The 26,017-nt window shown below is 39.8% G+C and overlaps 1 protein-coding gene across 1 annotated transcript in view; it reads right to left on the minus strand.

Annotated features, from left to right (window-relative positions):
* Nucleotides 1–4,312: 4,312 nt before the first annotated feature.
* Nucleotides 4,313–26,017, minus strand: part of LOC134336185 (ras-related protein Rab-26-like) — a 61,087-nt gene continuing 39,382 nt past the window's right edge. Inside the window, exons 5-9 of the mRNA XM_063018891.1 lie at nt 22,873–22,925; nt 8,326–8,391; nt 6,738–6,794; nt 4,720–4,796; nt 4,313–4,415 (exon numbers count right to left, since the gene is read on the minus strand). Coding sequence (XP_062874961.1) covers nt 4,313–4,415; nt 4,720–4,796; nt 6,738–6,794; nt 8,326–8,391; nt 22,873–22,925 — 356 coding nt within the window. The remainder of the gene's footprint in view (nt 4,416–4,719; nt 4,797–6,737; nt 6,795–8,325; nt 8,392–22,872; nt 22,926–26,017) is intronic.

The following is a 26,017-nucleotide window of genomic DNA, read 5'->3' on the forward strand; positions in this document are numbered from 1 at the left end:
GGGCGCCGCCACACATGCTGGACACCATCTGAGCCAAACAAGTTTATCTTGGTCTCGTCAGACCACAGGGCATTCCAGTAATCCATGTTCTTGGACTGCTTGTCTTCAGCAAACTGTTTGCGGGCTTTCTTGTGCGTCAGCTTCCTTCTGGGATGACGACCATGCAGACCGAGTTGATGCAGTGTGCGGTGTATGGTCTGAGCACTGACAGGCTGACCTCCCACGTCTTCAACCTCTGCAGCAATGCTGGCAGCACTCATGTGTCTATTTTTTAAAGCCAACCTCTGGATATGACGCCGAACACGTGGACTCAACTTCTTTGGTCGACCCTGGCGAAGCCTGTTCCGAGTGGAACCTGTCCTGGAAAACCGCTGTATGACCTTGGCCACCATGCTGTAGCTCAGTTTCAGGGTGTTAGCAATCTTCTTATAGCCCAGGCCATGTTTGTGGAGAGCAACAATTCTATTTCTCACATCCTCAGAGAGTTCTTTGCCATGAGGTGCCATGTTGAATATCCAGTGGCCAGTATGAGAGAATTGTACCCAAAACACCAAATTATCAGCCCTGCTCCCCATTTACACCTGGGACCTTGACACATGACACCAGGGAGGGACAACGACGCATTTGGGCACAATTTGGACATGTTCACTGTGGGGTGTACTCACTTATGTTGCCAGCTATTTAGACATTAATGGCTGTGTGTTGAGTTATTTTCAGAAGACAGTAAATCTACACTGCTATACAAGTTGTACACTGACTACTCTAAATTATATCCAAGTTTCATGTCTATAGTGTTGTCCCATGAAAAGATATAATGAAATATTTGCAGAAATGTGAGGGGTGTACTCACTTTTGTGATACACTGTATATATGTATGTATATACTGTATATATATAATATAAATATGTACGTATATACAGTACAGTATATATATATACATACATTGTATATATGAATATATATAATATATAAATATGTACATACAGTACAATATAAATATATATAAACGTACATTATTATTATTATTTTACAAAATAAAAAAAGCATATAAAATAATAATAATTCTAAATAATAACACTAAGACAAAATGCAAAAAAGTAACGACATTAAATGCTACTTTAAAAAAAAAACTATATTTGATTCATAATTTAGTTTAACTATTAGCATTTTTATTCATAGAACAAAGAAGACAAAATATTACATAAAAATTAAATCAATAATTTGGAATTTTTAAAGCTTAAATACACAGAAATGATTGAAGGTTAATTTATATGTACAGAACATTAGACAAATATGCACTTATAAAACACCAGAATTGGCTAATTATTTAAAACACTGTAATATTTGTAAAGTAAACGTAAACCTCTACTGAAGCTTTGATTTTGAGGAAGCTAACTTAAGCTAAAGGTTTAAAAAAGCAACAACCAATCAAATTTACTTCCTTGCTGCTGTCTGTGATCCTTTTATAGCCACGCCCCAAACACAAATGCATTTATTAAAAACTTTCCGCCACCTTCATTTGATTTTACTCCTATTTACAGAACATGTAGCAGCCTCACATACATTCTTCATATATTGTACATGTATATTTAGTCATTTTTCGACATATAAATACATTTTATTATCAGCTTCCACAATGTATTAATAATAATAATATTTAATATTTACAGAAATATTTGACTGAAAATCACTGATTTTTGACAGTAACGAACATCAAGACTTACTGTAGCATCAACACGAACACTATACACTATACATACACTACAGGAGCTGCACAATGTCTTTTTATTTACACTTTATGAACAAAAGTATGTGGACATTTGACCATTAGCTTGTTGGACAGCACATTTTAAACCCATGAACAATAATATGAGAGAATATGAGCACCCCAAACTCTTCTGGGATAGTCCTCCACAAAATTTTTGACTCTGCCTATGGGTATTAGTGCCCATCTTGTCAAAAAGCATTCATTAGGTCAGGCACAGAAGACAGACCGGTCAGCAATGGGTTTGGCCGAAAACTAAATATCAGAACATAATAATCAAGAGGGGTGTCCACATTCTTTTAGTCGTATTGTTCACGTTCCCCCTGAGTGTGCTCCGACACAGATCAATCCTCAGATTTGATGCAGTCCGAGTACTGACGGCTCTGAGTGCTCTTCAGTGTGAGTGGCCACTTCTGGTCTGCTGTCATGGCAATGTAAGGTTGATGTATTGTGTTTGCATTGCATGTGTGTGTGTGTATGTCGGGGTGTCCAGACTTTTCTTGTTGGGGGCCGAATGAAGTAAAAAATATGCAGACCTAGTTGATTACTAACAATTACATTTTGCTGCTACAGATTTTGACAGTTTCACTCACCAGTTGTTCCAAATGGGAAGATTATTATACTACTTAAAATTTAACGTACCCACTTCTCTCTGAACTCAGTGAAAAAAATATTCATTTCCTCATCTCGGCACGTCTGAAATCTTCTGCATTCGCTGTCTAGTTTTCGTTTTTTTGGAGCCACTATGTTTATCTAAAAACTCGGGAACATTAATGTAGGTGTAACGTTAATGTTTTGAGTTGGAAAGAAGATGGGGAGCGTTTTAGATTTGTTTTATGCAATAGCAACACCCAAAGTTCAAACAGTTGTAGGGCGGTTGTAGCCTAGTGGACTAGTAATCATAAGGTCACTGGTTCAAACCCCATTACTGCCAGGTTGCCACTGTTGGGCCCTTGAGCAAGGCCCTTCACCTTCAATTACTTAGACAATATATACTTTCACATTACTGTAAGTCGCTTTGGATAAAAGCATCTCCTAAATGCTGACAATGTAAACAGTTCAAGCAGTTGCAGTCACCCAGATCATTTGGGAGACCGACTTTAAAGAGGTTCAGCCGAGCACAAACATGAAGATCAATGTGTTGTGTTGTGTATATTAAGCACGTATACCTGTATATAGACGCCAAATGAGTTCCTATATTACTGAGACATTCACTGAACTGCATGTATATATAAAGCAAACATTTACAGATATACATATAAAGCCAGAAATGATTATCTTTAGAGTACACACTATATGACCAAAAATATGTAGACACCTAACCATGCTTGTTTCAGTCAGCATTTGTAAGACCAGGCACAGACGCTGGATGAGAATGCATGATTCACAGTAGGTGTTCTAATTCATCCCAAAGGAGTTTAATTGGCTGGTTAGGTCTCTGTGCATGCCAGCAAACTCATCAAACCATGTCATTAAATCATGCTAAATTAGAAAGCATATAACTTATTTTATATAACTTAATTGATACACTTAGTGACAGGTGTGGCTGAAACATGTAAACTTAATGACCCTTTGGCTATACAGTGCCAATATCATTGCAGTCTTGGGATTTTAATGATTGGAACACACTTCTATGTCAGAAAAAATGTTCATACGTTTGTTTAATATGGAAAATGTTCTTTTAGTCAAGACTAAGACTGGTAACTGTCACATTTTTGTGCTAGCCTTTTTTTGTCTAGCATTAGTGCCTGACCTTGCTCTGAATGCTATTTTGGCTGAATGGGCACACATTTCCTAAAACACACTCGAAATATTGTGGTAAGCTTTCACAGGAGAGAGGAGGCTGTTATATCTGCTGAAGGAGGAAACTCTGGGATGTTCAACAAGCATGTCTGATGCAAACGTAAATAAAAAAAAGTTTAAACTTCTGACTTCAGATGTATGTGTGTAAGTAATACTAGATTTATAGAGCTTTTTGTAAACTTAAAAATCAATAACCTCAACTTCTGGCTTAGTTAAAGAATGCTGGTTGTAAGAGCTGGTAATATTAAAACGTTTAACAATTGATATATTTGTTATTGCTGGCGGCATATGGCCTATAAAAAATGAATTCCTCTTCTACATCTACATTCATTGCTTTAATAACACTTTTCTATTCAAACTGATTTTTTGTTTGTTTTTGTGAAGCAGATCTACATCTACGATATGCTCATTTCTTCCAGTGTTGAATTGTGCTTCTTCAGAAAAAACAGACACAAAACCGTCCTCATAAGCTCTCGTTGGCTTCACCTCGGAATAGATGAGAAATAACAAATCTGATATGTAAAAGCAAATGAAATGCTGCAGTGTTGATCACAATCACAACGTTTGACCTGCTATATACACTGTGTCTGGTTCACATTCCCTCAATCACTCACGTCACGTCTTCGGGTAAACATACGTGACGTCATAATAACCATAGGTTTCCACACATTCAATCAAATAAAAATAAATACCTCCCATATTTGGGCAAACGTAAACACATTCATGAGACACACGTTTGCAGCTTTAGGTCCGGCAGCACCCTGTGCTCTTCATTTCTTTGTTGACGTACTCGTGCAGTTTGAACGTAGGCTCGTCCACGTCCTTTACGGACCTGTGCTTCAGCTCTCTTCGAAGAGAAAACAAAAGAGCAAACATCACCAATTACTTGTATCTTGATTGCATGTTCTCTAGGGCAGAGGTAAATAAGACCATAAATGCAGTTGTTAGTTGTCTTGTTAAAAAGTAGGTACACATTGCCACCAATTACATGAAATCCCCCCCCCCCCCCCCATCCTGCCAAGTGTCCTCTTATTTGAAAACCAAAATATGGTCCCCCTATCTACGCTGCCACTGTTAGAGCCCACTAAGCAAGGGCCTTTAAATAAAAGTACCTGCCCAATGCCCAATGCATAATATGTAAATGTTCTTACTTGGCTATGGCTGTAAAGGCCAGGTCCACATTCAGGCCAGATCGAGCACTTGTCTCCATGAAGGGCACCCCAAATTCCTTAAAGCACAGAGGAGCACATTGTTGATAGAAAGTTCAACACATTTAAGCATTTAATGGTCCAGCCTAATGAATAGAACGTGTCTGGTTGAATTGAATCCTAGATGGTCGATGTACAGATCATCATTGATATTACAATCTCTTATATTCAAACCCTATAATATGACCTTAATGATTTGATCTAGCAAACACAATTTTTGGACAATTTGTGCACCGGCTGGTAGAGTGAGTCACGCATAGTAACAGACTGTTAGTCATGGGGGTTTAAATCTCACCTCCAATCACTGTCTGTGAGGAGCTTTGCATGTGTTCTTTGTAGGGATGTAATGATGCACCACAAGACAGTTAAAAATCAATTCACATGTGTAACGATTCAAATCAGTTTACATGTATAATGAATATTCACTTTAAACCGCAGAGGGCACTGGCGCTATTCATCTCGCCTGGTTGACGTCACTACAGGGTTGCCAGGTTCAGAATTTTCCAGCCAAATTTATGAGGATACTTTCTTTATTTGTATTATTCTTATTTATTTAATGTGGGATTTATTTAAAATTTTCATTTCAGTTTTTTTTTTTTTACACAAAAAGGGAAATGTGCAGCATTGTTTAAGGGCATTCATTATTTAGATAAATTAAAGATAAGCACAAATACAGTATTTTATTTTATTTGTTTAAAGAGAAATAATAAAAGGAAACTGTCATAATTTGTCTTCAATTTCATTTTGTTTAAAAAAAAAACCGTATCATGAACCCAGTATCGTGAATCGCATTGCATCATGGGTAGAGTGTATCATTACATCCCTTAGTTCTTGTTTTATCATAAAGGGCTTTCTTTGGGTGTTCTGGTCTTTTTTCACCTTAAGAATATGAGATATGATAAGATATAAGATATCATTTAGACTTGCATACTCGTTTAAAGTCATTAATGCTGATAAATACCCCTGTTCCTCTGGAAAAAATACTTGTGGAAAATATGTATTGCTCCAACATCATATAATGTATCATTTATTTACCACAGAGGTAAAGTGTATGTTGGTGTAAACACTACCTTAGTGCAATTAACTATTAAGCCAGATAAACACATTTGTAAAAGATTTTATTGTGTTGCCAGGAGTTTGTTAAATAATTCAGAGAAAATCCTGCTTTAGGTCAGATGTGAGGAACCTCATCTAAAAAGGTCAGTTTGGCTTCCAGTTTTCAGCCCAGCAATGCAGGAGAACCAACTGATTCGACTCATTAATCATTTGAGAGCAGCAAAGCAGGTGATTTTACCCCAGTTTCAGTTCGCTTGCAGTCCAGAGTTAAATTTTTTGGTGGTTAAATTTATATCTATTGTAATATAGGAAATATAAGAAACGCTTACGGGGCTACATGTTATGCATTTTCTCCCCCTTTTTCTCCCCTTTAGCGCGTCCAATTGCCCGATTGCGTCATGCTTCCTCTCCACCAATGCCGATCACTGCTCTGATTGAGGAGAACGAAGCTAACCCACGCCCCCTCTGACAGGTGGGCAGCATGCTGTATGCATCTTATCACCTGCACTTTAACGAGTGCAGTGCAGGTCAGCACTGTGTACGGAGAGACACACCCTGAGAACACTCTTTTCTCATCTCTGTGCAGGCACCATCAATCAGCCAGCAGAGGTCATAACTGCACCAGTCATGGGAGAGAGTCCCCATCCGGCTTAGTCCCACCCAAATCTGAACAACAGGCCAATCGTTGTTCATGTGGCCACTGGTGGTAAGCAGAGCTGAGATTCTATACGATGTATTCAAGATCCCAGCTCTGGTTCCAGCGTGTGTTTTACAGCTGCGCCACCTGGGCGGCAAACCCAGGACCTTCTTGCTGTGAGGCGAGAGTGCTACCCACCGTGCCAAAGTAAAGTGAGAAATAAATCAAGTTGAAGAAATATTGTGTGGAAGACTAAATTGTAACTCACCTTAGCCAGTCTCTCCCCCTCCTCTCGCCTCACTGTTCTGTCATGAGAGGCATCAGCCTACAGAAACACAGATCTTCAGTTCACAATCAATACACAAAACTCGTCAAACATGTCCTTGTGACTGTGGCCGCGTGCTCAAAGCGGAAAGGAAGGAGCCTTTCCCAAAATTTCTCACAATGTTGAATGGGAGTGTCTGAAACAACTGATTCTAAAAAGTCTATACTGTTTCTAAAAAGAAATCTAAATAGGCTATACTTTCATCTACCGAGTGGTTTCCCTACTACAATTTCTCTTTTGTTACCTTATTTTTATATATAATACAAACATTCTGGATATGAATCTGAGGAGAGAATAAGGTTAAGGGATATTCATGGCAGAATGTAGGTGAGGGCACAAGTTTCAGATTGACACATCAGATTGATGATGCAGTTTAGAGCGTAACGGCTAGACATCTGCTCCCTGTTACCACGACCACCCGGTGTCTCATTTTCTATTATGAGTATGGAAACTCATCTTGCACTCATGCACTGTCAAATTCAATATGTTTACATGGCCAATATTCAAACCCCATTGTCAGAAAAAGTTGGGACGGTTTGTAAAACGCAAACAAGAATCTGTGATTGTTAATTCTTTTGAATCTTTACTTAACTGACAAAAATAGAAAGAAAATTGATTGATTATTGATCAACTTTATTAAATTTTTATATTTGATGCCTTGCAACACACTCCAAATAGGTTGGGACAGAGGTGTGTTTACCTATTAATGAGAATTTTAAATGATTTGGCAACCTTATCTTGCACCTTCTGTAGTGATGGTAATATACACCCATCAGCCATAACATTAAAACCACCTCCTTGTTTCTACACTCACTGTTCATTTTATCAGCTCCATTTACCATATAGAAGCACTTGGTAGTTCTACAATTACCGACTGTAGTCCATCTGTTTCTCTGCATGCTTTGTTAGCCCCCTTTCATGCTGTTCTTTAATGGTCAGGACCCCCACAGGACCACCTAGAGATACACCTAGGTAGGAGTGGACAGTGAGTGGACATGGTATTTAAAAACTCCAGCAGTGCTGCTGTGTCTGATCCACTCATACCAGCACAATACACACTAACACACCACCACCATGTCATTGTCACTGCAGTACTGAGAATGATCCACCACCTAAATAATACCTGCTCTGTGGTAGTCCTGGGAGACTATTAAAGAACAGGGTGAGAGCAGGCTACAAAAGTATGCAGAGAAACAGATGGACTACAGTCAGTAATTGTAGAACTACAAAGTGCTCCTATATGGTAAGTGGAGCTGATAAATGGACAGTGAGTGTAGAAACAAGGAGGTGGTTTTAATGTTATGGCTGATCGGTGTATTATATGACTAAAAAGTATGTAGACACCCCTCCTAATGATTGGGTTCATGTGTTTCAACCACACCTATTGATCACGGGTGTGTCATATCAATTCTATAAACACAAATTATAGGCCAACATGACATGAATGTTCTTTTCTTGACTCGGCAGACTCCTAAATTTCTAGATAAACCCTACCTAAAGAAAAAGGGAACAAATTAAAGTGAAGCTTTACCTTATTACCCAGGATCATCAGGACCACATCTTGTTTAGCATACTCGTGGATTTCTGTCAGCCAGGCCTGAGGAAAATCAAGACAAATAGGATGCACTGTCTTAATGAGGCTTATAAATAACTGCAGCAATGAAAACAAATGCACTGTCTGGAAAAACAAAACAATACACATTTACTGCAGCATAATAAGCAAAAACAATCAGCCATCCCTTCATTAGCTTCATAACAGCAATATTATACACCCTGGTTCAGTGAACCACAATCAGCCTTCTATTCATCTTATGCTAAGTGGTTTGTAAATGTGGATTGGTTTGTTTTCAGAAGCATTTCTCCTTTCAGCAGCCTGGGTTCTAATGAAAAATGGCTCTCCATTGATTTCAGGTTGGTCAGAAAGCACAGAAATGCTTCTTCCTTTTGTAAACAACACAAATTTTTATGGCCTCAACTTTTTAGTTCATTTATGGAGAATTTCTGGTGGTGGTGGTTAACCGTATGGTCTCCCGAGTCAAAAATACACAAAACAATTATTAAATAAGTTAAGATTTAACGTTGTACCATGGCCTCCCAATTACTTACATCTTAATGAGTTGGAAATGTTACCTGGAGCTATTTCCTAGCCCCAAACTAGTAGTGACTGGAAGATCGCTCATTCCAGCCCCATAATTGCCAAGCAGCGGCACCGTCCAAGAGGGGGGGGGGGGGGGTTTACTGTCAGGGGGGTTACACCAACTGCCATTGCTGTATCACACTCCAAACACCCCCAAACACCCCGCCCAAAGCTGCACGGTGTACTGTGCAGGTGAGTTTGCCTCACAGAGTGCACCTTGTTGTTGTACAGTAATATGTTAATTGTACCGTATTAGTCTATTCACATCAGATAATTAGTTATCAACTAGTCTATAGATCAACTAGTCTATAGATTCCAACTACACTCCAATAACAGACTTCCTGAACACCCCCCCCCCCCCCCCCCCCCCTTCCAAATGACAACAAATGGAAATTTCCAAGCAGCTTCAGGTACATGGTCTTCTATCTAGATCTTCAACGAAACTAAACTGGTATCTTACACCAGTGTTTTTCACCCTTGGGTGGGTCGTGAGCCAAAACAAATGGGTCTTGTTTATAAGCAACAACTTTTAACAGGCACAAACTCGAAATAAACTTGTACACAAGCCCCCCTTAAAGCCCCCTTGTTGAGGCTTTAAATTACATCTTGTAAACCACAGTGGTACCAAATCACCACCATTTTTTAAATGCATTTTCTCCCCATTTTAGAGATACCAGATGGCATCCAAGGAGAGCACAGGCGTCTCTTCTGCCAATCAGAGTCCTTACACAGCTTATGAGACCCACCCACCCACACATAGTCCGGTCCCCACCCTGCAGATACGGTGGCTAATTAGTATCTGCTGCAGGTACTGCCAATTATGCCCGTCAGATGGTGCCCAGCCGACCAGTGGCAGCACCAAGTTTCAGAACTCCTAGCGGAATATCCCGCTGCGCCACCTGGGTGCCGATCACCACCTTTTTTATTATTATTTTTTCTATTTTATTTATGCATTTTCTCCCATTTTCTCCAATTTAGCGTTCTCCCAATCTGACTGCTGACATCTTTTTTTAAAATCTGTTACAAAAATTTCAATCTATATTTATAATTTTTTTTTCCACATTGTTTAATAGTCACAGTTACAAAAGTGTTCCAACTGTATGTAATATACTGTTTAAACTGTATCTCTGAGGTATTTTTAATCTCATGCCGCTTGGATTGACATTATAAAAGCCCTTGGAGCAGAAACTAAATGTAAGTGCATGTTCCAGCACCGTCACTTCTAGCATTATGTCAATTACAGCTGTAAGCGCTGGACTTAATTAACACACAACAAACAGCACTCTACATTTTAGGTTTGGGTGTTCTTTTGTAAACAATTTTGGCAACCCACACACGAGCGTTTGAAGTGGTGCTGGCTGTTTTACCCTGCTGTTTTCTTTTTAAACCGAGCTCGTGCAAAATTGTTTACCGAGTGCCGCTTATGCCTGACCTTTGCCGCCGGAGAGCAACGGATTTACAATTCCACAGCGAGTCGAGATGAAACGACTGATTTAAAGTCACCGCGTGTCTGAATATAAATGAACCGCGGAAGAGTTGTAAGCACTGAGGGTTTGCAAATTTTGAACTGAGGTATAAACTGTTATGCTGTTCATTTGCTGGAGGATCTGATGTCAGAAGAGATCAGCAGTGGCTATTCAGTGTCTTAATGAAATGAGATTAGTCGCAGTGATAGAAGAGGAAAAGCGCTCGCACTATTATTGTGACGTTATTACGCCAAGATTATCCTACGACAAAAGCACGGCGGGATAAATAGAAACGCCAGTTCTGTTTTTAAGGACTCACAAAAGTAGCGTGCTGACTATGAAAGGTCATTTATTTATATTTCATTTTATTTTCATCAATCACTTCATCCTGGTCAGGGTTGCGCAACAGGTTTTCTAGATAAAAATGACCTTATTAAAAGTCACCTTTATTAAAAAGAATAAAAACCTAGATGGGCGGCACGGTGGATCGGTGGGTAGCACTGTCGCCTCACAGCAAGAAGGACCTGGGTTCGATCCCCGGGCGGGGCGGAGCGGGTCCTTTCTGTGCGGAGTTTGCATGCGTGGGTTTCCTCCGGGAGCTCCGCTTTCCTCCCACAGTCCAAAAACATGCAGCCAGGTTAATTGGAGACACTGAATTGCCCTATAGGTGAATGGGTGTGTGTATGTGTGTATGTTTTTGTGTCTGCCCTGCGATGGACTGGAGTTTCGTCCAAGGTATTACTGTGTGCCTTGCGCCAATTGAAATGCTGGGATAGGCTCAAGCACCTCCAGCGACCCTGATTGGATAAGTGGTTAAGACAGTAAGTGAGTGAGAGAAAAACCTGGATGGTCAGACATCAAGTCAGAGCCACTATAACACAGCCATGAATTAAAAGCTGCTGGAATACAAGTGACACTGTCTACAGTCGAGCAAGCGTTTATTTACTGGTACACTACTTTCACATGTATTGCATTTTGAAGGCAGTTTTATTCAAATCAACTTACAATTATAACCAGTAACAGTGCAAGCAAAAGGTTTGGGGGCTTGTTTAGGGGCCCAACAGTGGTGACTCGATAGTGGTAGGGCTTGAACCAGTCATCTTTCAATCCCTAGTCCTCTGCTGGCTGATTAATGGCGCCTACACAGAGATGAGAAAAGAGTGCTCTCAGGGTGTGTCTCTCCGTACACAGTGCCGAGCTGCACTGCACTCATCAAAGTGTAGGTGATAAGATGCATACGGCATGCTGCCCACGTGTCGGAGGGGGTTGTGGGTTAGCTTCGTTCTCCTCAATCAGAGCAGGGATCGGCATAATGCAATCGGGCAATTAGACGCGTTAATAGGGAGAAAAAAGGGAGAAAATGCATAAACAAAATAAAAACAAAAAAAGAAAGCACAGATCTGTACCTTTGATATCAATTGAAAATTAATTAAAAACATTAGAGTATTTTAACTGACAGCATTAATCGAACAATGACTTTTTTGTGAGTTATTAATCATTGGCAACCTTAGTTTGTGCACTATGTCTGCCTTAGCTAAACCTTCCTGCAGGTCCTTAGCTGTCATATAGCCTTTCTGCCTAGCACATTCTAAGTGAGCATTGTCTATTAACTGCCACCTCAGACATTTCAGAAAGCATGATTAGCTTTTCCAATTTAAACCAAATTAAATTCCCCTTTAGTGTGTTTTTGTTCCCACCCACCTGTAAGACCAACATGTTAGTAAAATTATCATTATTAGTGCTAATTAAAAACAATAATAATAAAAAAACATTCTGCTTGCCGCAGGGACACCCAGTGCACAGACTGTGTTTGTGTTTGTGCTGGGAATGATCAGCCATTATTCATGGATTAAGAGTACAGCGACGGTGCTGATGTGACTCATTAATGGGAGCATGAGCAGAATACAGACACGGTCCTGCTACAGCATAATTTAGCAACAGACAGGTAACACCCACTCCTTTCATGTTTCATCTGCATAACATCAATCTGTTGTCATGGACGGCCTGAGTGTCACATTTCAAATCCTCCGGGGCACGATGTTCTTGGGATGATTAACGCAGGGATGGATATCATAAGCTGTTTTGTTCTGCATTTTAATGACATAGGGTGCATTTAACTTTAATTAGTAAACAATGCAAGCAATTAAGGTTTAGGGTCCTTGCTCAGGTGCTCAACAGTGGTGAATTGGTATTATTTATTATTTATTAGGATTTTAACATGTTTTACACACTTTGGTTACATTCATGGCAGAACAGGTAACTACAGAACAGTTGTAGTCTAGTGGGTAGAGCTTTGGGCTATCAACAGGAATATTGGTGGTTCAAATCCAGGCTCTGCAGTGATAGTGAGGTGTTTAAAAACTCCATCAACATTGCTGTGTCTTATCCACTCATACCAGCACAACACACACTAACACACCACCACCATGTCAGTGTCACTGCAGTGCCGAGAATGACCCACCACCCAAATAATACCTACTCTGTAGTGGACCTGTGGAGGTCCTGACCATTAAAGAACAGGGTGAAAGCAGGCTTAAAAAGTATGTAGAGAAACAGATGGACTACAGTCAATTATTGTAGAACTACAAAGTGCTTCTATATGGTAAGTGGAGCTGATAAAATGGACAGTGAGTGTAGAAACAATGAGGTGGCTTTAATGTTATGGCTGATCAGTGTATATTATAACTGGCAAACACTATTTGTGAAAAAGAGCTGCATTTGACCTTGCGTGGGTTTCCTCTGAACACTTCGCCGTCCTTCTACCTCCAAAACATGAACAAAAGTGAACTGACAACAACATGACAAAATGTGATGGATTGGCACTCTGGCTTGTGGCCATTGTATTCAGGTGGACCCATTAACACCCGGATCAGAATGAAGTGGTTGATTAAAAGCAGTGCTTCAGTGTGCCAGATTCCACACTGATTGCTTTTGAGAACTGTTCCACACTGGCTGCTCGGCCGGGTAAATGTGTTCATCAGGATTTTTGGCATGCTAAAGGAAATGTGGCACAGCAAGTGTGGTCTAAAGCAGAACTGTATTTAATTTCTGTCTGAGTAACAGCTTGGTGAGATTTAATTTATTTTTTGAATGCATGCCTTAAAGAACAGGAATCTGGAATCTGGCGCCTTTACACCAGATGCTAAGTGAGTGGTGGCCTTGTGCTGTCTACAGTGGATTCAGAAATATTCAGACAATTTCACATTTTGCAGACTTTATTGTGTTGTGGATTTGATTTTAAATTGCTATACCTGTCATTTACCCATGACTCTACACTTACCCATAATGACAAAGTGAAAACCTTTATTGACAATAAATGTATGTATATACACCTATAAGACATAACATTATGACCACCCTCCTAAAATTGTGTTGGTCCCCCTTTTGCTGCCAAAACAGCCCTGACCCGTCAAATTCATTGTTGTGCTCCTCAAACCATCCCTGAACCATTTTTGCTTTGTGGCAGGGAGCATTATCCTGCTGAAAGAGGCCACAGCCATCAGGGAACACCATGAAGGGGTGGTGCATCCTGGTGCCATGTGTTCCCTGGGTAAGCAACGCACACGCACCCGGCCATCCACGTTTTTATATATATATATATATATATATTAGGGCTGTCAAACGATTAAAATTTTTAATCGCGATTAATCTCAGAATTTCATATAGTTAATCGCGATTAATCGCATTTAAAAAAATCTGTGTAAATGTTATAGAAAACAAGGATTTTTAAGTGAAATGTTACAGTTAAAATGGTGAACACATTTTATGCTAAATGTACTGATGTTAAAAACTGCTGGGACAAGAGAAAACTGTTTTATTCACTCACATACTAGGCAGTAATACTATCCAGTGGTTTAATGGACGTTTCTACACGAACTGAGTGTGTTTAGACTAGGGTGGCCAGATTCATAGTAACAAAAAGGAGGACATTACACCCCAAAAAGCCGGACATCATATTAGGAACAGGGGGACATGCTACTGCAACACACAAAATGAATCCAGAACCCATATAACAGAGTTTTTGACCAATTTAAGCAAGAATTATATAACAAATGACTGTTTTACTCACTAAATGTTGTGTCTTTTCATATTTAGGTCCGTTCATCGCTGCCTCAAAAGTTTACTTTTTGGCATTTTCACCGCGTTCCTGATCATGAGAGCTGAGTGATTGACTCAGGCAGCGGTGTTTACAAAACAGAGAGGGCGGGCGAAATTCAACCACCCAATCACAGACTAGCATTTAGAGGGCGGACCTTCTCCGATTGGCCAGTGGTAGCTCTATAAGGAGTCAAATGAGGCTGTTAAACCAATGATATACAAAGCATTTGTTTCGACATGTACCTGAGCCAATGGTAAATAATATTGATCAAAAATGAAACCAGTTCACTCCAAAAGGAGGATTTTGAAGTGTCCGTCCTAGCGTTACGTGAATGGAGGACTGGCAGCTTCTTTATTATGCAAGTGCATTACTACGACACTACGACGCTCGGTAACATTATGTTAACAAACCGCAAATGAAAAACGGTGGCAAGTCCGACATTAAAACGTTTGTTCTACCAGTCAAGTCTCAACATGAACTAGAATTTGCGTTAACGGCACTAATTTTTATAATCGCGTTAAATTGAGATTGCGTTAATGCGTTATTATCGCGTTAACTTCGACAGCCCTAATATATATATATATATATATATATATATATATATATATATATATATATATATATATATATATATATATTTATATATATAAACATATATATTTATAAATTAGATTATATATAATAAAATACACCCAGGGATTGTGTAGCTTCAGTGTAGTCAGAGTACGTCTCTCATGTAGCCTGTTGTGTAACAGCTTTGGTGTAACTACGCAACATTTTTGAATAGAATTCCAAGCTAACTAGCTCAACACCAATACTATAATTAATTTAATATACAGTTTGACATTTACTTTCTAACATTTCAGGATTCACAGCCTGAATTGATCAAATGTGGCATTCATTTGAGGTGGCGTGAAAAGGTCACAAAACGAGTTGCATTTTTCATAATGTCTGCTAAGAATCCCTTCACTGCTTATTAAAATATGCTGTTCATGATGATGAAAATAAAAATATATATCCATTACAACATCTTAAATGTCCAAGTCAGTAAGTTTATATATATATAAAAAATCCATAGTTCATTATTCGGCTGAAAGTACACAGGCACCTGAACGTTACGTTTCTATTCCATGTGCATTTATATGGGATTTGGCAACCTTTGTGCAAAAAGAATATGGTTTGTAAGGCCAGGCTATTGTTTGCAATTAACGTTCTAAATCCCAATAGTGTTTAGCGAAGTTGAGTTCAAAGCTCAAGCTTATTAAATCAGGTCTTTAAACACCTTGCTTTAAACACAGTGGTGCCAGTTATGCCAAAACTAAAAATAGCCTTCCCTGACTGTAGTCATAAAGTTTAAAACACCTAATTTCATCCATATAATTTATTTTATACACATTTTAGCAAAAGCTGTGACTAAAACACCTGAAATTATTAATTAAACAAGATTTACATTTTCGGCACTTAGATGCTTTGATCCAAAGTGACTTATGGTACTGTTACAGTATACAGTCTAAGCACTTGAGGGTTAAGGGCCTTGCCTATAGGCCCAACAGTGGTAACCTGGAATTGGTGGGGCTTGAAGCAGCGATCTTTTGATTACTAGTCCAGTATCTTAACATACCTACCATGGTAATGTTACAGTATTACACATCTCCAAGTAGTCAGTTTGTCAAACGATTAGCCTAGCACTGCCCTAATTAACCTTAAATACCGGTGTACAATACTGAGATAAAATAGGTAGCCCTCACAAGCTGACAGAATGGTACTGGCCAGTAATTATGCACATTGTGTATAAAATGGGTTGGACTCAATCCCATATTGCCTTTAAATGCAATGTATGCACAAAAACTGTTATTAGGACCTAAAATGAGAACCTCAGGGCAAAGCAGTTCCATAAAATTCTAAAACCATCAAGCACAAGGCTGGGTACAACCACTCTGGAAAAAGGAAATGCTTTCTTTGGAACAATATTTATACCCATATTAGCAATAGGTGTGGCTAAAGCAACCACATAGGAAGGAAGGGGTGTCTTTACCTTTGGTCAAATAGTGTTACTCCTTATTAGGTCAATGATATTTTGTGATGATGTAGCGTCAGGTGATCAGTGAGGATGGTTCAAAAGACGACAGAGACTGGACTACACAGGAGTCCAAATTTCAGCATGGAGCCACACCTATTTAGCTAATGGTCAGATATCATACACCAGCTATACATTTGGTGGAGGATCAATAATGTTTTGGGGATGCTTTAGCAAGGCTGAACTAGGTAGATATGTCTTTGTGAATGACACATGAATCAAGCTAGTTTACTTTTGCTCTGACAATGTTCTCAACTCAGATTTTTTCGTCAGCAGAAGGACACTACATGCCAAACATCTTGGTCAATCAAGATATGGTTGAAGGACCATTGACTGGTTTAAGACCCTGTCATTATTATTATAATTAATAATAATAAAAAGAAATGGGTCATTTTGCAGTGGCCTCTTACATTGTTTCAGAGCTGTACATATATAATCAGGCACTGTGTGTTTATGTAAACATCCTACTAGCAAGGTGTTATTATTCTGCAAACTCTTTTACACTGACTTGCACTGACCTCTGGCTATCACAGCTGTGGAACAGACACTGGACTTGTATATTGTGCATTCGTGATAAACAGCAATGGAATTATGTTCGCTCAAGCGTAAACCTGTGCAGACCACTCATACCTGCTGGCATTTAAAACTCTCTCCTGGCTGCAAAATCAGTGAAATATGTGCATAATTTCCCACATGTGTGTGTGTGTGTGGAGTGGTAGTAGATGATTTTAATAATGTAATAAAAAGCCAAAAGAAAATTGCATGTTTCTTTATGGCTGCAATAAAAACCTCAGCTCAGTATCTACACACTGACCTGTTATGCTATAAAAGTGAGGAATCAGCTGGCAGTGAAAGCAGAGACTGGGAGAAAGCCAAAGCCCTGACCTCCAAATCTACCACTACCAGTTCTACAAGTGTTAAAAAATAGGAGGCCTTCCACATACTTTCAGAGATAGAAAGAAAAGATCTCCATCTTTTATTTACTGATCAACTTTAAATGGAAAACTTAACGTCTGTAACACACTTAAAGTTAGGACAACTGTGAAATAGAATATTTAAGTTTCATAACAGCGTTTTGAAGGATTCGACAATAAGCAAGTGAGTTGTTACCAAAGTGAAGGAATCATGACTGGGTGTAAAAGAAGAATCCACCAAAGGTTCAACTAAGGTCTAGGCAAGCAAGCATATCCATTGCACACCACTTCATTAGAGAACTGTCAGTCAGATCAAAAAGACTAGCCTAGCACTGCCCTAATCAACTTTAAATACTGGTATTTTCTAAAAAAAAACTGCCTTAAGGAAACAATAAGTAACCCACACAAGCTGGCATAATGGTACTGGCCAGTAATTATGCACATTGTGTTGGACCCAATCCCAAATTGCCTTTAAAGTAAAGTAAGCACAAAAACTGTTATTAGAAATTTTATCCCTATTAGTTTGTGCCTTTTCTCTTTTTTTCTCCCAATTTAGCATAGTCAATTTGTCTTCAGCTGCTGTGGATCCCTGATTGTGTTTGAGGAGGGTATATTGCTGCTAACATGCCCTCTGATGCGTACACAGTTCTAGAGGACCCCTTCCTTACACCCGTGCTTCTGCACAGGCACCTCGGTCTGCTAACCAGGGTCCTTGCACAGCGTTTGAAGACCCCACCCACTTGGTCTGGTCATTTCCCCACCCAGCAGACACGATGGCCAATTTTGTGTCTGCTGCAGGCACTGTCGATTGCACCCAGCCGACCGGTAGCAGAGTCAAGATTAGCACTGGGGTGTTCTGAATCTCTGCACTGGTGTACTAGCGGAATGTCCCACTGCACCACCTGGGTGCCCTGGCCGAGGATTTCTATAAAATTCTGTCAGTATGTTAGTCAGATAAAAAAAAACATTTTTTAACACAAGATCAAACATTTTTGATCTTCACCATCTACTGTACATAATATTGTAAAAAAAAAAAAAACAATCAGGGAAACTGCAAAAACTCGGCATCCGAAACCATATATATATATATATATATATGGTTGGTTGGAAACAGTGAGGGTGGGAGGAGTAGTAATTGGTCGTGTATGGAAGACCGAGAGAGAGTTTATAGTCCGGATTTAGCGCCATCTGATTTTCCTCTTTTTGGACGCTCAGAGAAGCTTTAAGGGGAAGAAGATTTTCATGTGATGATGTGAAAGCAGCGGTGCATCCGTATTGGTATGATGCTGGGAAAAATGCATTGAAAGGTGACTGTTAAAAAGTGATGTCATTTGTTCTTGAAATTCTTAATATATAGAGTCTTTGAAAGTGCGGAAACTTTTTGAAGAACCCTTGTACATATTGGTTCTATCGCACTGGTGCCATCATCGATTTGGCCATCTAGATACAGACATGCTGGGCTATGCTTGTTGAAGGAGGGTAGCCTTTCTGGTGTGAGTTAATGCATTGTGCCCAGTAATTCCAGGAAAACCAGACCCTCCAGAACCCTGACCAGTATAAAATATTCAATAAAACAAAATCAAATGGATAAACATAACCCTGCCGTATGACTGCATACACACATTCCTAAACAATTCAGTCATGTCCATGATAAACATGCTTCCTAAATGACATCGTTACAGACCTGATTAAATAAACCAAGATTAGTTTCTCCTGCGGTGGTTCTTTAATCATTAAAGAAAAACTCGATTAAGAATAGATGAGGTTTGCTGTTTTGTGCTATGACCTCTACAGGACGAATAAATTCCAGTATTCATTAGGTCTGGCACAGGGGGTGGGAGAGAGGAGATAGAAAAGGGATTCATTACACACGGACACAGAACATATGAAAGATGGATGTCTTCATGTGTAGCTTTGTCTTCAATGTACTGATTTTGGGAACGTACCAAAATCAATAAATCAATTTACATTCTACATCCTGTGGCATTTTTCATTTTTCACACGCGGTATGTGTAGTGTCTGCATTGGAAAAACACAAACCTACGTATGTGCCTGTTAATAAAATAAAATCATGAGATCTTTAGCTTAACCGCCAGGCTACAACTGTCCTTTTGTAATTAGGAGGGTCAGACCCTCATCCAACCCCATACCCTGATTCTTTTTTACTCTTCTCAATAAAATGCAATATGACCCCCCTCTGGACCCCCTCTGGTTTTTAGTTTAGCAAACCCACGACCACCCCTCCTCCCCACTGGGTCCAAGTATTAATTAGGAGGGTCAGACTCTCATCCAACCCCGTACCCCATTCCATGTAATTCAAATTATGACTAGAAGGTGAGAAAAAAAGAAAACAGTGCCAATTGACACAACTTTTGACAGCTTGTCATATGCAGATACATGTGTTTGTTCATGACTAATGATTACACAGGTATTAATATTATTTTTATGCTTTCAGTCAGGATGACAAAAGATGGTGGTGCTCATGGGAAATTCTATGAATCCATGATGAAGGTATATATCTTGGCTAATTCAGCAGGATCTGCATTAACAACTGAATCAGAGTCATTCCTAGTCACCATCCGTTGACCTTTGCACTTTAAAGGTGGGACAATCAATATTTTGTTAATTTTCAATGACTATTAGTAATTGTTATGACATCACAAGAGCTCTCCTGTATCCCAATTGATTTTTCCATCCTATCGCATGTAATTATTTTTTACTCTTCTCAATAAAATGCAATGTGACCCTCCTCTGGACACCCTCTGGTTTTTAGTTTAGCTAACCATCACCCCCGCCCCCCCATGGGGTCCACGTATTAATTAGGAGGGTCAGGCTCTCATCTAACCCCATACCCCTTCCCCTGTAATTCAAATTATAACTAGAAGGTGAGAAAAAGAGAAAACGGTGCCAGTTGACACCACTTCTGATAGCTTCCCATATGTCGATACGAGTTAATGTTGTGTGCTAGGTGGAAAAATGTAAACAAATGAAACACCAGTGTGTCTTCGCTTGGAAGTCTCCTAGCTCCTTAATTTCCTAAAGAGTGCGTTTCGAGAATTCATTTGTTCCTGAAGCTGCAGGGCTTGATAGATTTTTGTGTCACAAGCTAAAAGATGTAGCAGCAAAAAGTAAAGGTAATGTCAGAGTATGTCTGCACAGTCGACACCTGAGTTTCTTTCTCTACTCCCAACACACCTGATTAAGCTTTGACGATGCATATCAAACCCCTCACGGCTCAGGTGTGAGGGGTTTCAACCAAGAGAGAGAGCATGAAACATTCTGTAAAATGTGCAGATACATTTTACATGCTCTTGGTTGCAAAGGGAATTTGTATCATGTGACCAAACGTACTCTGTGGTAATAATTTGGAGAAGATCTTTCTGTTCCTGTGTACAAAGGTGCACAAGGTCCACAAGGACATGATGTGTTAAGTTTGATGTACCCCGGTGGACTGTACAGAGCTCGCATGTTCTCATGCAGCACTGGAAACACTGCCCAGAGGAGTAGTTGCTGTTCTAGCTGCTCTTTATCCAAAGCAACTTACAGTAGTGTGACAGTACTGTGCAGCTGTGTAATTGCTGTGCTATTGACCTGGTCGAGCATTCAACAGACACTACTGGCTGTGTCTGAGGTAGGGGAAGGGTGACTGGACTCGTCATTGCTGCTGCAAATGCTGCCTCTGCTGCCTGGTCAATGCACATGCTGTATATAAGGGAAAGGGAACTTAAAGCAGTATAACGTTCCCCCGCTAGACTGAAACCATGTGTCAAAGGGCGTGTGACGGTCTGTGACTCTCATCATTCAGGGCAGGAGTGGTGCAGTCACAGAGGTATTACAAACAGAGATTTAGAAAGAAATAAAACAAAAGTTTTAGGTAAATATTCAATTGTTCATAACTCATCCGGAAAGTAAAACAGAGCAGAAGGCATTACATTATACCTGCCATGAAATATTTGTGGGTGTTTTATTGCCAGTGGCGTTCCCACTCCATCTTTGCCAGTGTGCGAGCATGTTGTACTCACTGAAGAGCAGGAATAAAGTGATGTATGAACCGTCATGTCCTGATTAGATTATTTTCTCCACCAGGGTTTACAGTAAATTATATTTACAGACTAAATATATCACAATGCATTGAGATATCATCCTGTTTTATTTGTTTCAGCTTGCTTGAACCTTGATTTGAAGGTTCAGAACAGATATCAGTATGGACCATGCTGTTACCTGTACATTGAACTGGAAACAACTGATCCAGTTCTTTTTGCCCCAGTCCAGCTCTGCTTACACTGTGCTTTGTACATGTTGTGTTGTGGATTTGACTGATTTGAAAGAGTGTAATTGTCCATTTTACTTCTCATTTACCCAAAATGATTTTTCCTACTGATGTTGACCTACACTCCTGATTGAGTGTAGGTCAGTATCCGACTGCATCCTTTCACCAGCACGAAAGTTCATATGTAGATCAGCTTTGCGCATGGAGAGTCACACCCTGATCACACTATCCTCCGTCTCTGTGCAGGCGCCATCAATCAGCCAGCAGTGGTCGTAATTGCATCAGTTATGACGAATCTCCTCCGACAACCTCCCTGCAAACAAGTTAATCATTGTTTGTGTAGACGCCCAGCCTGCTGGTAGCAGAGCCGGGATTTGAACCAATGAGTTTGAGATCATGTATTACCGCTGCACCAGATTATTTTAGGTTTCTCAGCAGTATACTAGTGCCCCCCAAATCATGAAAGTTGTGAGTTTGCCAAGAGTGTTTTCAGCACTTTCAGCACCCTGCCATGAAGACAGACAGCTAAGAATAACAGGTCTATAATAACACCCTGAGGACCAGAGAGCAACTCACAGACTGGTAACTCCAGTTTCTCTAAGTGCACAGAAACTTTTAATTGATCATCCATGACTTCCTGTTTCAGAGTGGTGTAAATATAATCACAAACATTCATCAGACCAGGCCACCTTCTTCTATTGCTCCGTGGTCCAGTTCCAATGCTCATGTGCCCATTGTTGGGGCTTTCGGCGGTGTACAGGGGTCAGCATTGGCACCCTGACTGGTCTGCGGCTATGCAGCCTTGGCTGCCCATGACCCTGTCGTCAGTTTACCACTGTTTCTTTCTTGGACCACTTTGGATAAATACTGACCACTGCAGATCGGGAACACCCCACAAGAGCTGTTTTGGAGATGCTCTGACCCAGTCATCTAGCACTTCAATAAAATGTTCACTTGCTGCCTAATATATCCCACCCACTAACAGGTACCATGATGAAGAGATAAGAGATATTGGTCATAATGTTATGCCTGGTTGGTGTATATATATATAGTATATGTATAGTTAATACCCACACAATTACCAGAGGGAACAAATCAGTGGTCAGCGCTCTTACCCGAATGTTGTCGAACGATGCTTTGTTAGTAACGTCATACAGCAGCAGCAGAGCTGAAAAACAAACAAACAAAAATAAAAACAGCTAATTACATGTCTAGTCAAACGAGAGTCTCTCCTGCGGAAAATTCTAATGACTATGTGAAAGTTTTCATTGTTTTTTTCCAGCCAATTTGCTCCAAAAGTTCATGCTAGCTCTGGGCCCAGCTTTTATTGGATCCCAGCTGCTCTGGTTCACATACAACTGGCTTTCGCTCATTTCGTTTCTCTGGCTTCATTTACTTTTGTCGCTGAAGTCCCATAATGCTTCATAATTGTGTTGTTTTGTTATCAGCTAGGGTGATAAATTGGTTATGTGGCCAAATTGGCTAAAAACAAATCAAATTCTTTATCAAGCCTTGTCATATGGGGGTGGGGGGGTTGCAGAAAACTCTAGAAGTATGCTAATTAACTTTAGTAATAAACAGCCAAAAATAGACATTATTTTTGCATTTACTAGCAATTACTGACAATTTTCTGCCTCCCAAGGATCCCAAACAAGTCAAACACACGGACTAGTAATCAGAAGGCTGGAGGTATTGGAAGTCGCTTTGGGTAAAAGCATCTGTTAAGTCAGAAGGCTGCCGGTTCAATCAGAAGGTTGGCGGTTCAAGCCCCTGAGCCTTTGCTTAACCCTCAATTGCTCACTGTCATAACTGTAAGTTGCTTTGGGGAAAAACATCTGTTAGATGCCACAAATGTTAAAGTAAATCTACAAGACAAGTAAAGGAGTCCTAGTATCAGGCCCTGTGTATCTGTAATGTACAGTAAATGTAAACATACAAGTCAACTAAAGGAGTCCTAGTATCTGGCCCTGTGTATATGTAATGTACAGTAAATGTAAAGCTACATAACAAGTAAAGGAGTCCTAGTATGTGGTACTGTGTATATGTAATGTACAGTAAATGTAAACCTACATAACAACTAAAGGAGCCCTAGTATCTGGTCCTGTGTATCTGTAATGTAAATGTAAACCTAAAGACAACTAAATGAGTCCTAGTATCTGGTCCTGTGTATCTGTAATGTACAGTAAATGTAAACCTACAAGACAACTAAAGGAGTCCTAGTATCTGGTCCTGTGTATCTGTAATGTAAATGTAAACCTAAAGACAACTAAAGTAGTCCTAGTATCTGCTCCTGTGTATCTGTAATGTACAGTAAATGTAAACCTACAAGGCAACTAAAGGAGTCCTAGTATCTGGTCCTGTGTATCTGTAATGTAAATGTAAACCTACAAGGCAACTAAAGGAGTCCTAGTGTCTGGTCCTGTGTATCTGTGCATCCTGGTGCCATCCAGAGTAAATGATGCATGCACGTAATCATTCACATGCTCTGATGCCTGTGTGCCCATTAAGGAAAGAAATTAGCATGGGTACATTGACTGGCCTGTGATTATACAGCCCCAAATAAAAGGGTTTGATGCACTGTTTGCTGTGACACATTCACTTTATCACTAGTATTAAAATGATCTGCAATCTGAACCACAGTAACCTTTCGGTTGTTCCATTTTAGAGTATTTGTGATATATTTTGCCAGTCTTCATGCTGTTACAATTCAGCCTTTATTAAAGTCATTCAGGTCTTTATGCTGCCCAACACGTGTACTATGATTAACCACCATCAGCTCAACATTTCACGTCAGACGTACTGTATGCTGCCAGACATTTAAGAGTTCTTTCCATTTTCATGACTGACGCTCATTCGAATCACCACTTACTCTTCAGAGCTGTTTGCCTTATATTGCTTAGAAATTGCATGTTGAATTTTAAGCCTCATTTTATGGCTCATACAGGCTAAAAATTGGAAATAAATCAGCTGTGCAGCTGGGCTTATTATGGTGATTTAGTCACTTTCTTTTCCATGAGCTGCTTTGGTCATTTTGTCCACGGCTCTGCAGTAATTTGCATTTTGAACATAGCAGATGCACATTTTATAACATTTGCCTATCATGTTTCTTAAGCAACGTTTCATGCCATTCTCCTTTATTTCTCTACAATATGTGGCAAAACTGCTGCTTTAAATACAACCCCAAATCAGAAAAAGTTGGGACAGAATGTAACATGCAAATAATTAAAAAAAACACAGAGCTTCTTACATTTACTTTGACTTGTATTTGATTGCAGACAGGATGAACCTGAGATATTTCATGTTTTATCTGCTTGACTTCATTTCATTTATTAATAAACATCCATTCCTGAATTTCAGGCCAGCAACACATCCCAAAAAAGTTGGGACAGTAAAACATTTACCACTTTGTAACGTTGGCATTCTTTTTCGCCACACATTTTGGCACCGAGGATACCAAGTGATTTAGTGTTTCAGCTTTTATTTTGTCCCATTCTTCCTGCAAACACGTCTTAAGATGTGCAACAGTACGGGGTCATTGTTGTCACATTTTAGTTTCAAAATTCTCCACACATTCTCTATTGGGGACAGGTCAGTACTGCAGGCAGGCCAGCCCAGTACCTGTACCCTCTTCTACTGCAGTCATGCCTTTGTAATGTGTGCAGCATGTGGTTTTGCATCGTCTTGTTGAAGAATGCATGGACGTCCCTGGAAAAGATGAGTTCTCAATGTACTTTTCTGCATTAATGCTGCCATCACAGAAGTGTTAATGACCTTTGCCAAGGGCACTGACACAGCCTCACACCATGACAGACCCTGGCTTTTGGACTTGTTGCTCCTTTTCATCTTTGGTCTAGAGCACACGGCGTCCATTTTTCCCAAAAAAGACCCGAAATGCTGATTCATCTGACAACAGTACATGTTTCCACTGTGTGATGGTCCATCCTAGATGCCTCAGAGCCCAGAGAAGTCGACGCCGCTTTAGGACATGGTTAACATAAGGCTTCTTTTTTTGCAGTTGTAAGTGGCATTTGTGCATGTAATTCTGTATTGTAGTGCTTGACCAAGGTTTGCCAAAGTAATCCCTCACCCATGTGGTTATATCAGTTATAGTTGATTGGCGGTTCTTGATGCAGTGCCGTCTGAGGGATCAAAGATCATGGGCGTTCAGCTAAAGCTTGCGCCCTTGGCCTTTACGCACTAAAATTCCACCCGATTTCTTTAATGGTTTAATGATATTATGCACTGTAGAGGGAGATTTAT

The sequence above is a fragment of the Trichomycterus rosablanca genome, chromosome 22 (assembly GCF_030014385.1).
Source record: "Trichomycterus rosablanca isolate fTriRos1 chromosome 22, fTriRos1.hap1, whole genome shotgun sequence".
NCBI classification, from domain to species: Eukaryota; Metazoa; Chordata; class Actinopteri; order Siluriformes; family Trichomycteridae; genus Trichomycterus; species Trichomycterus rosablanca.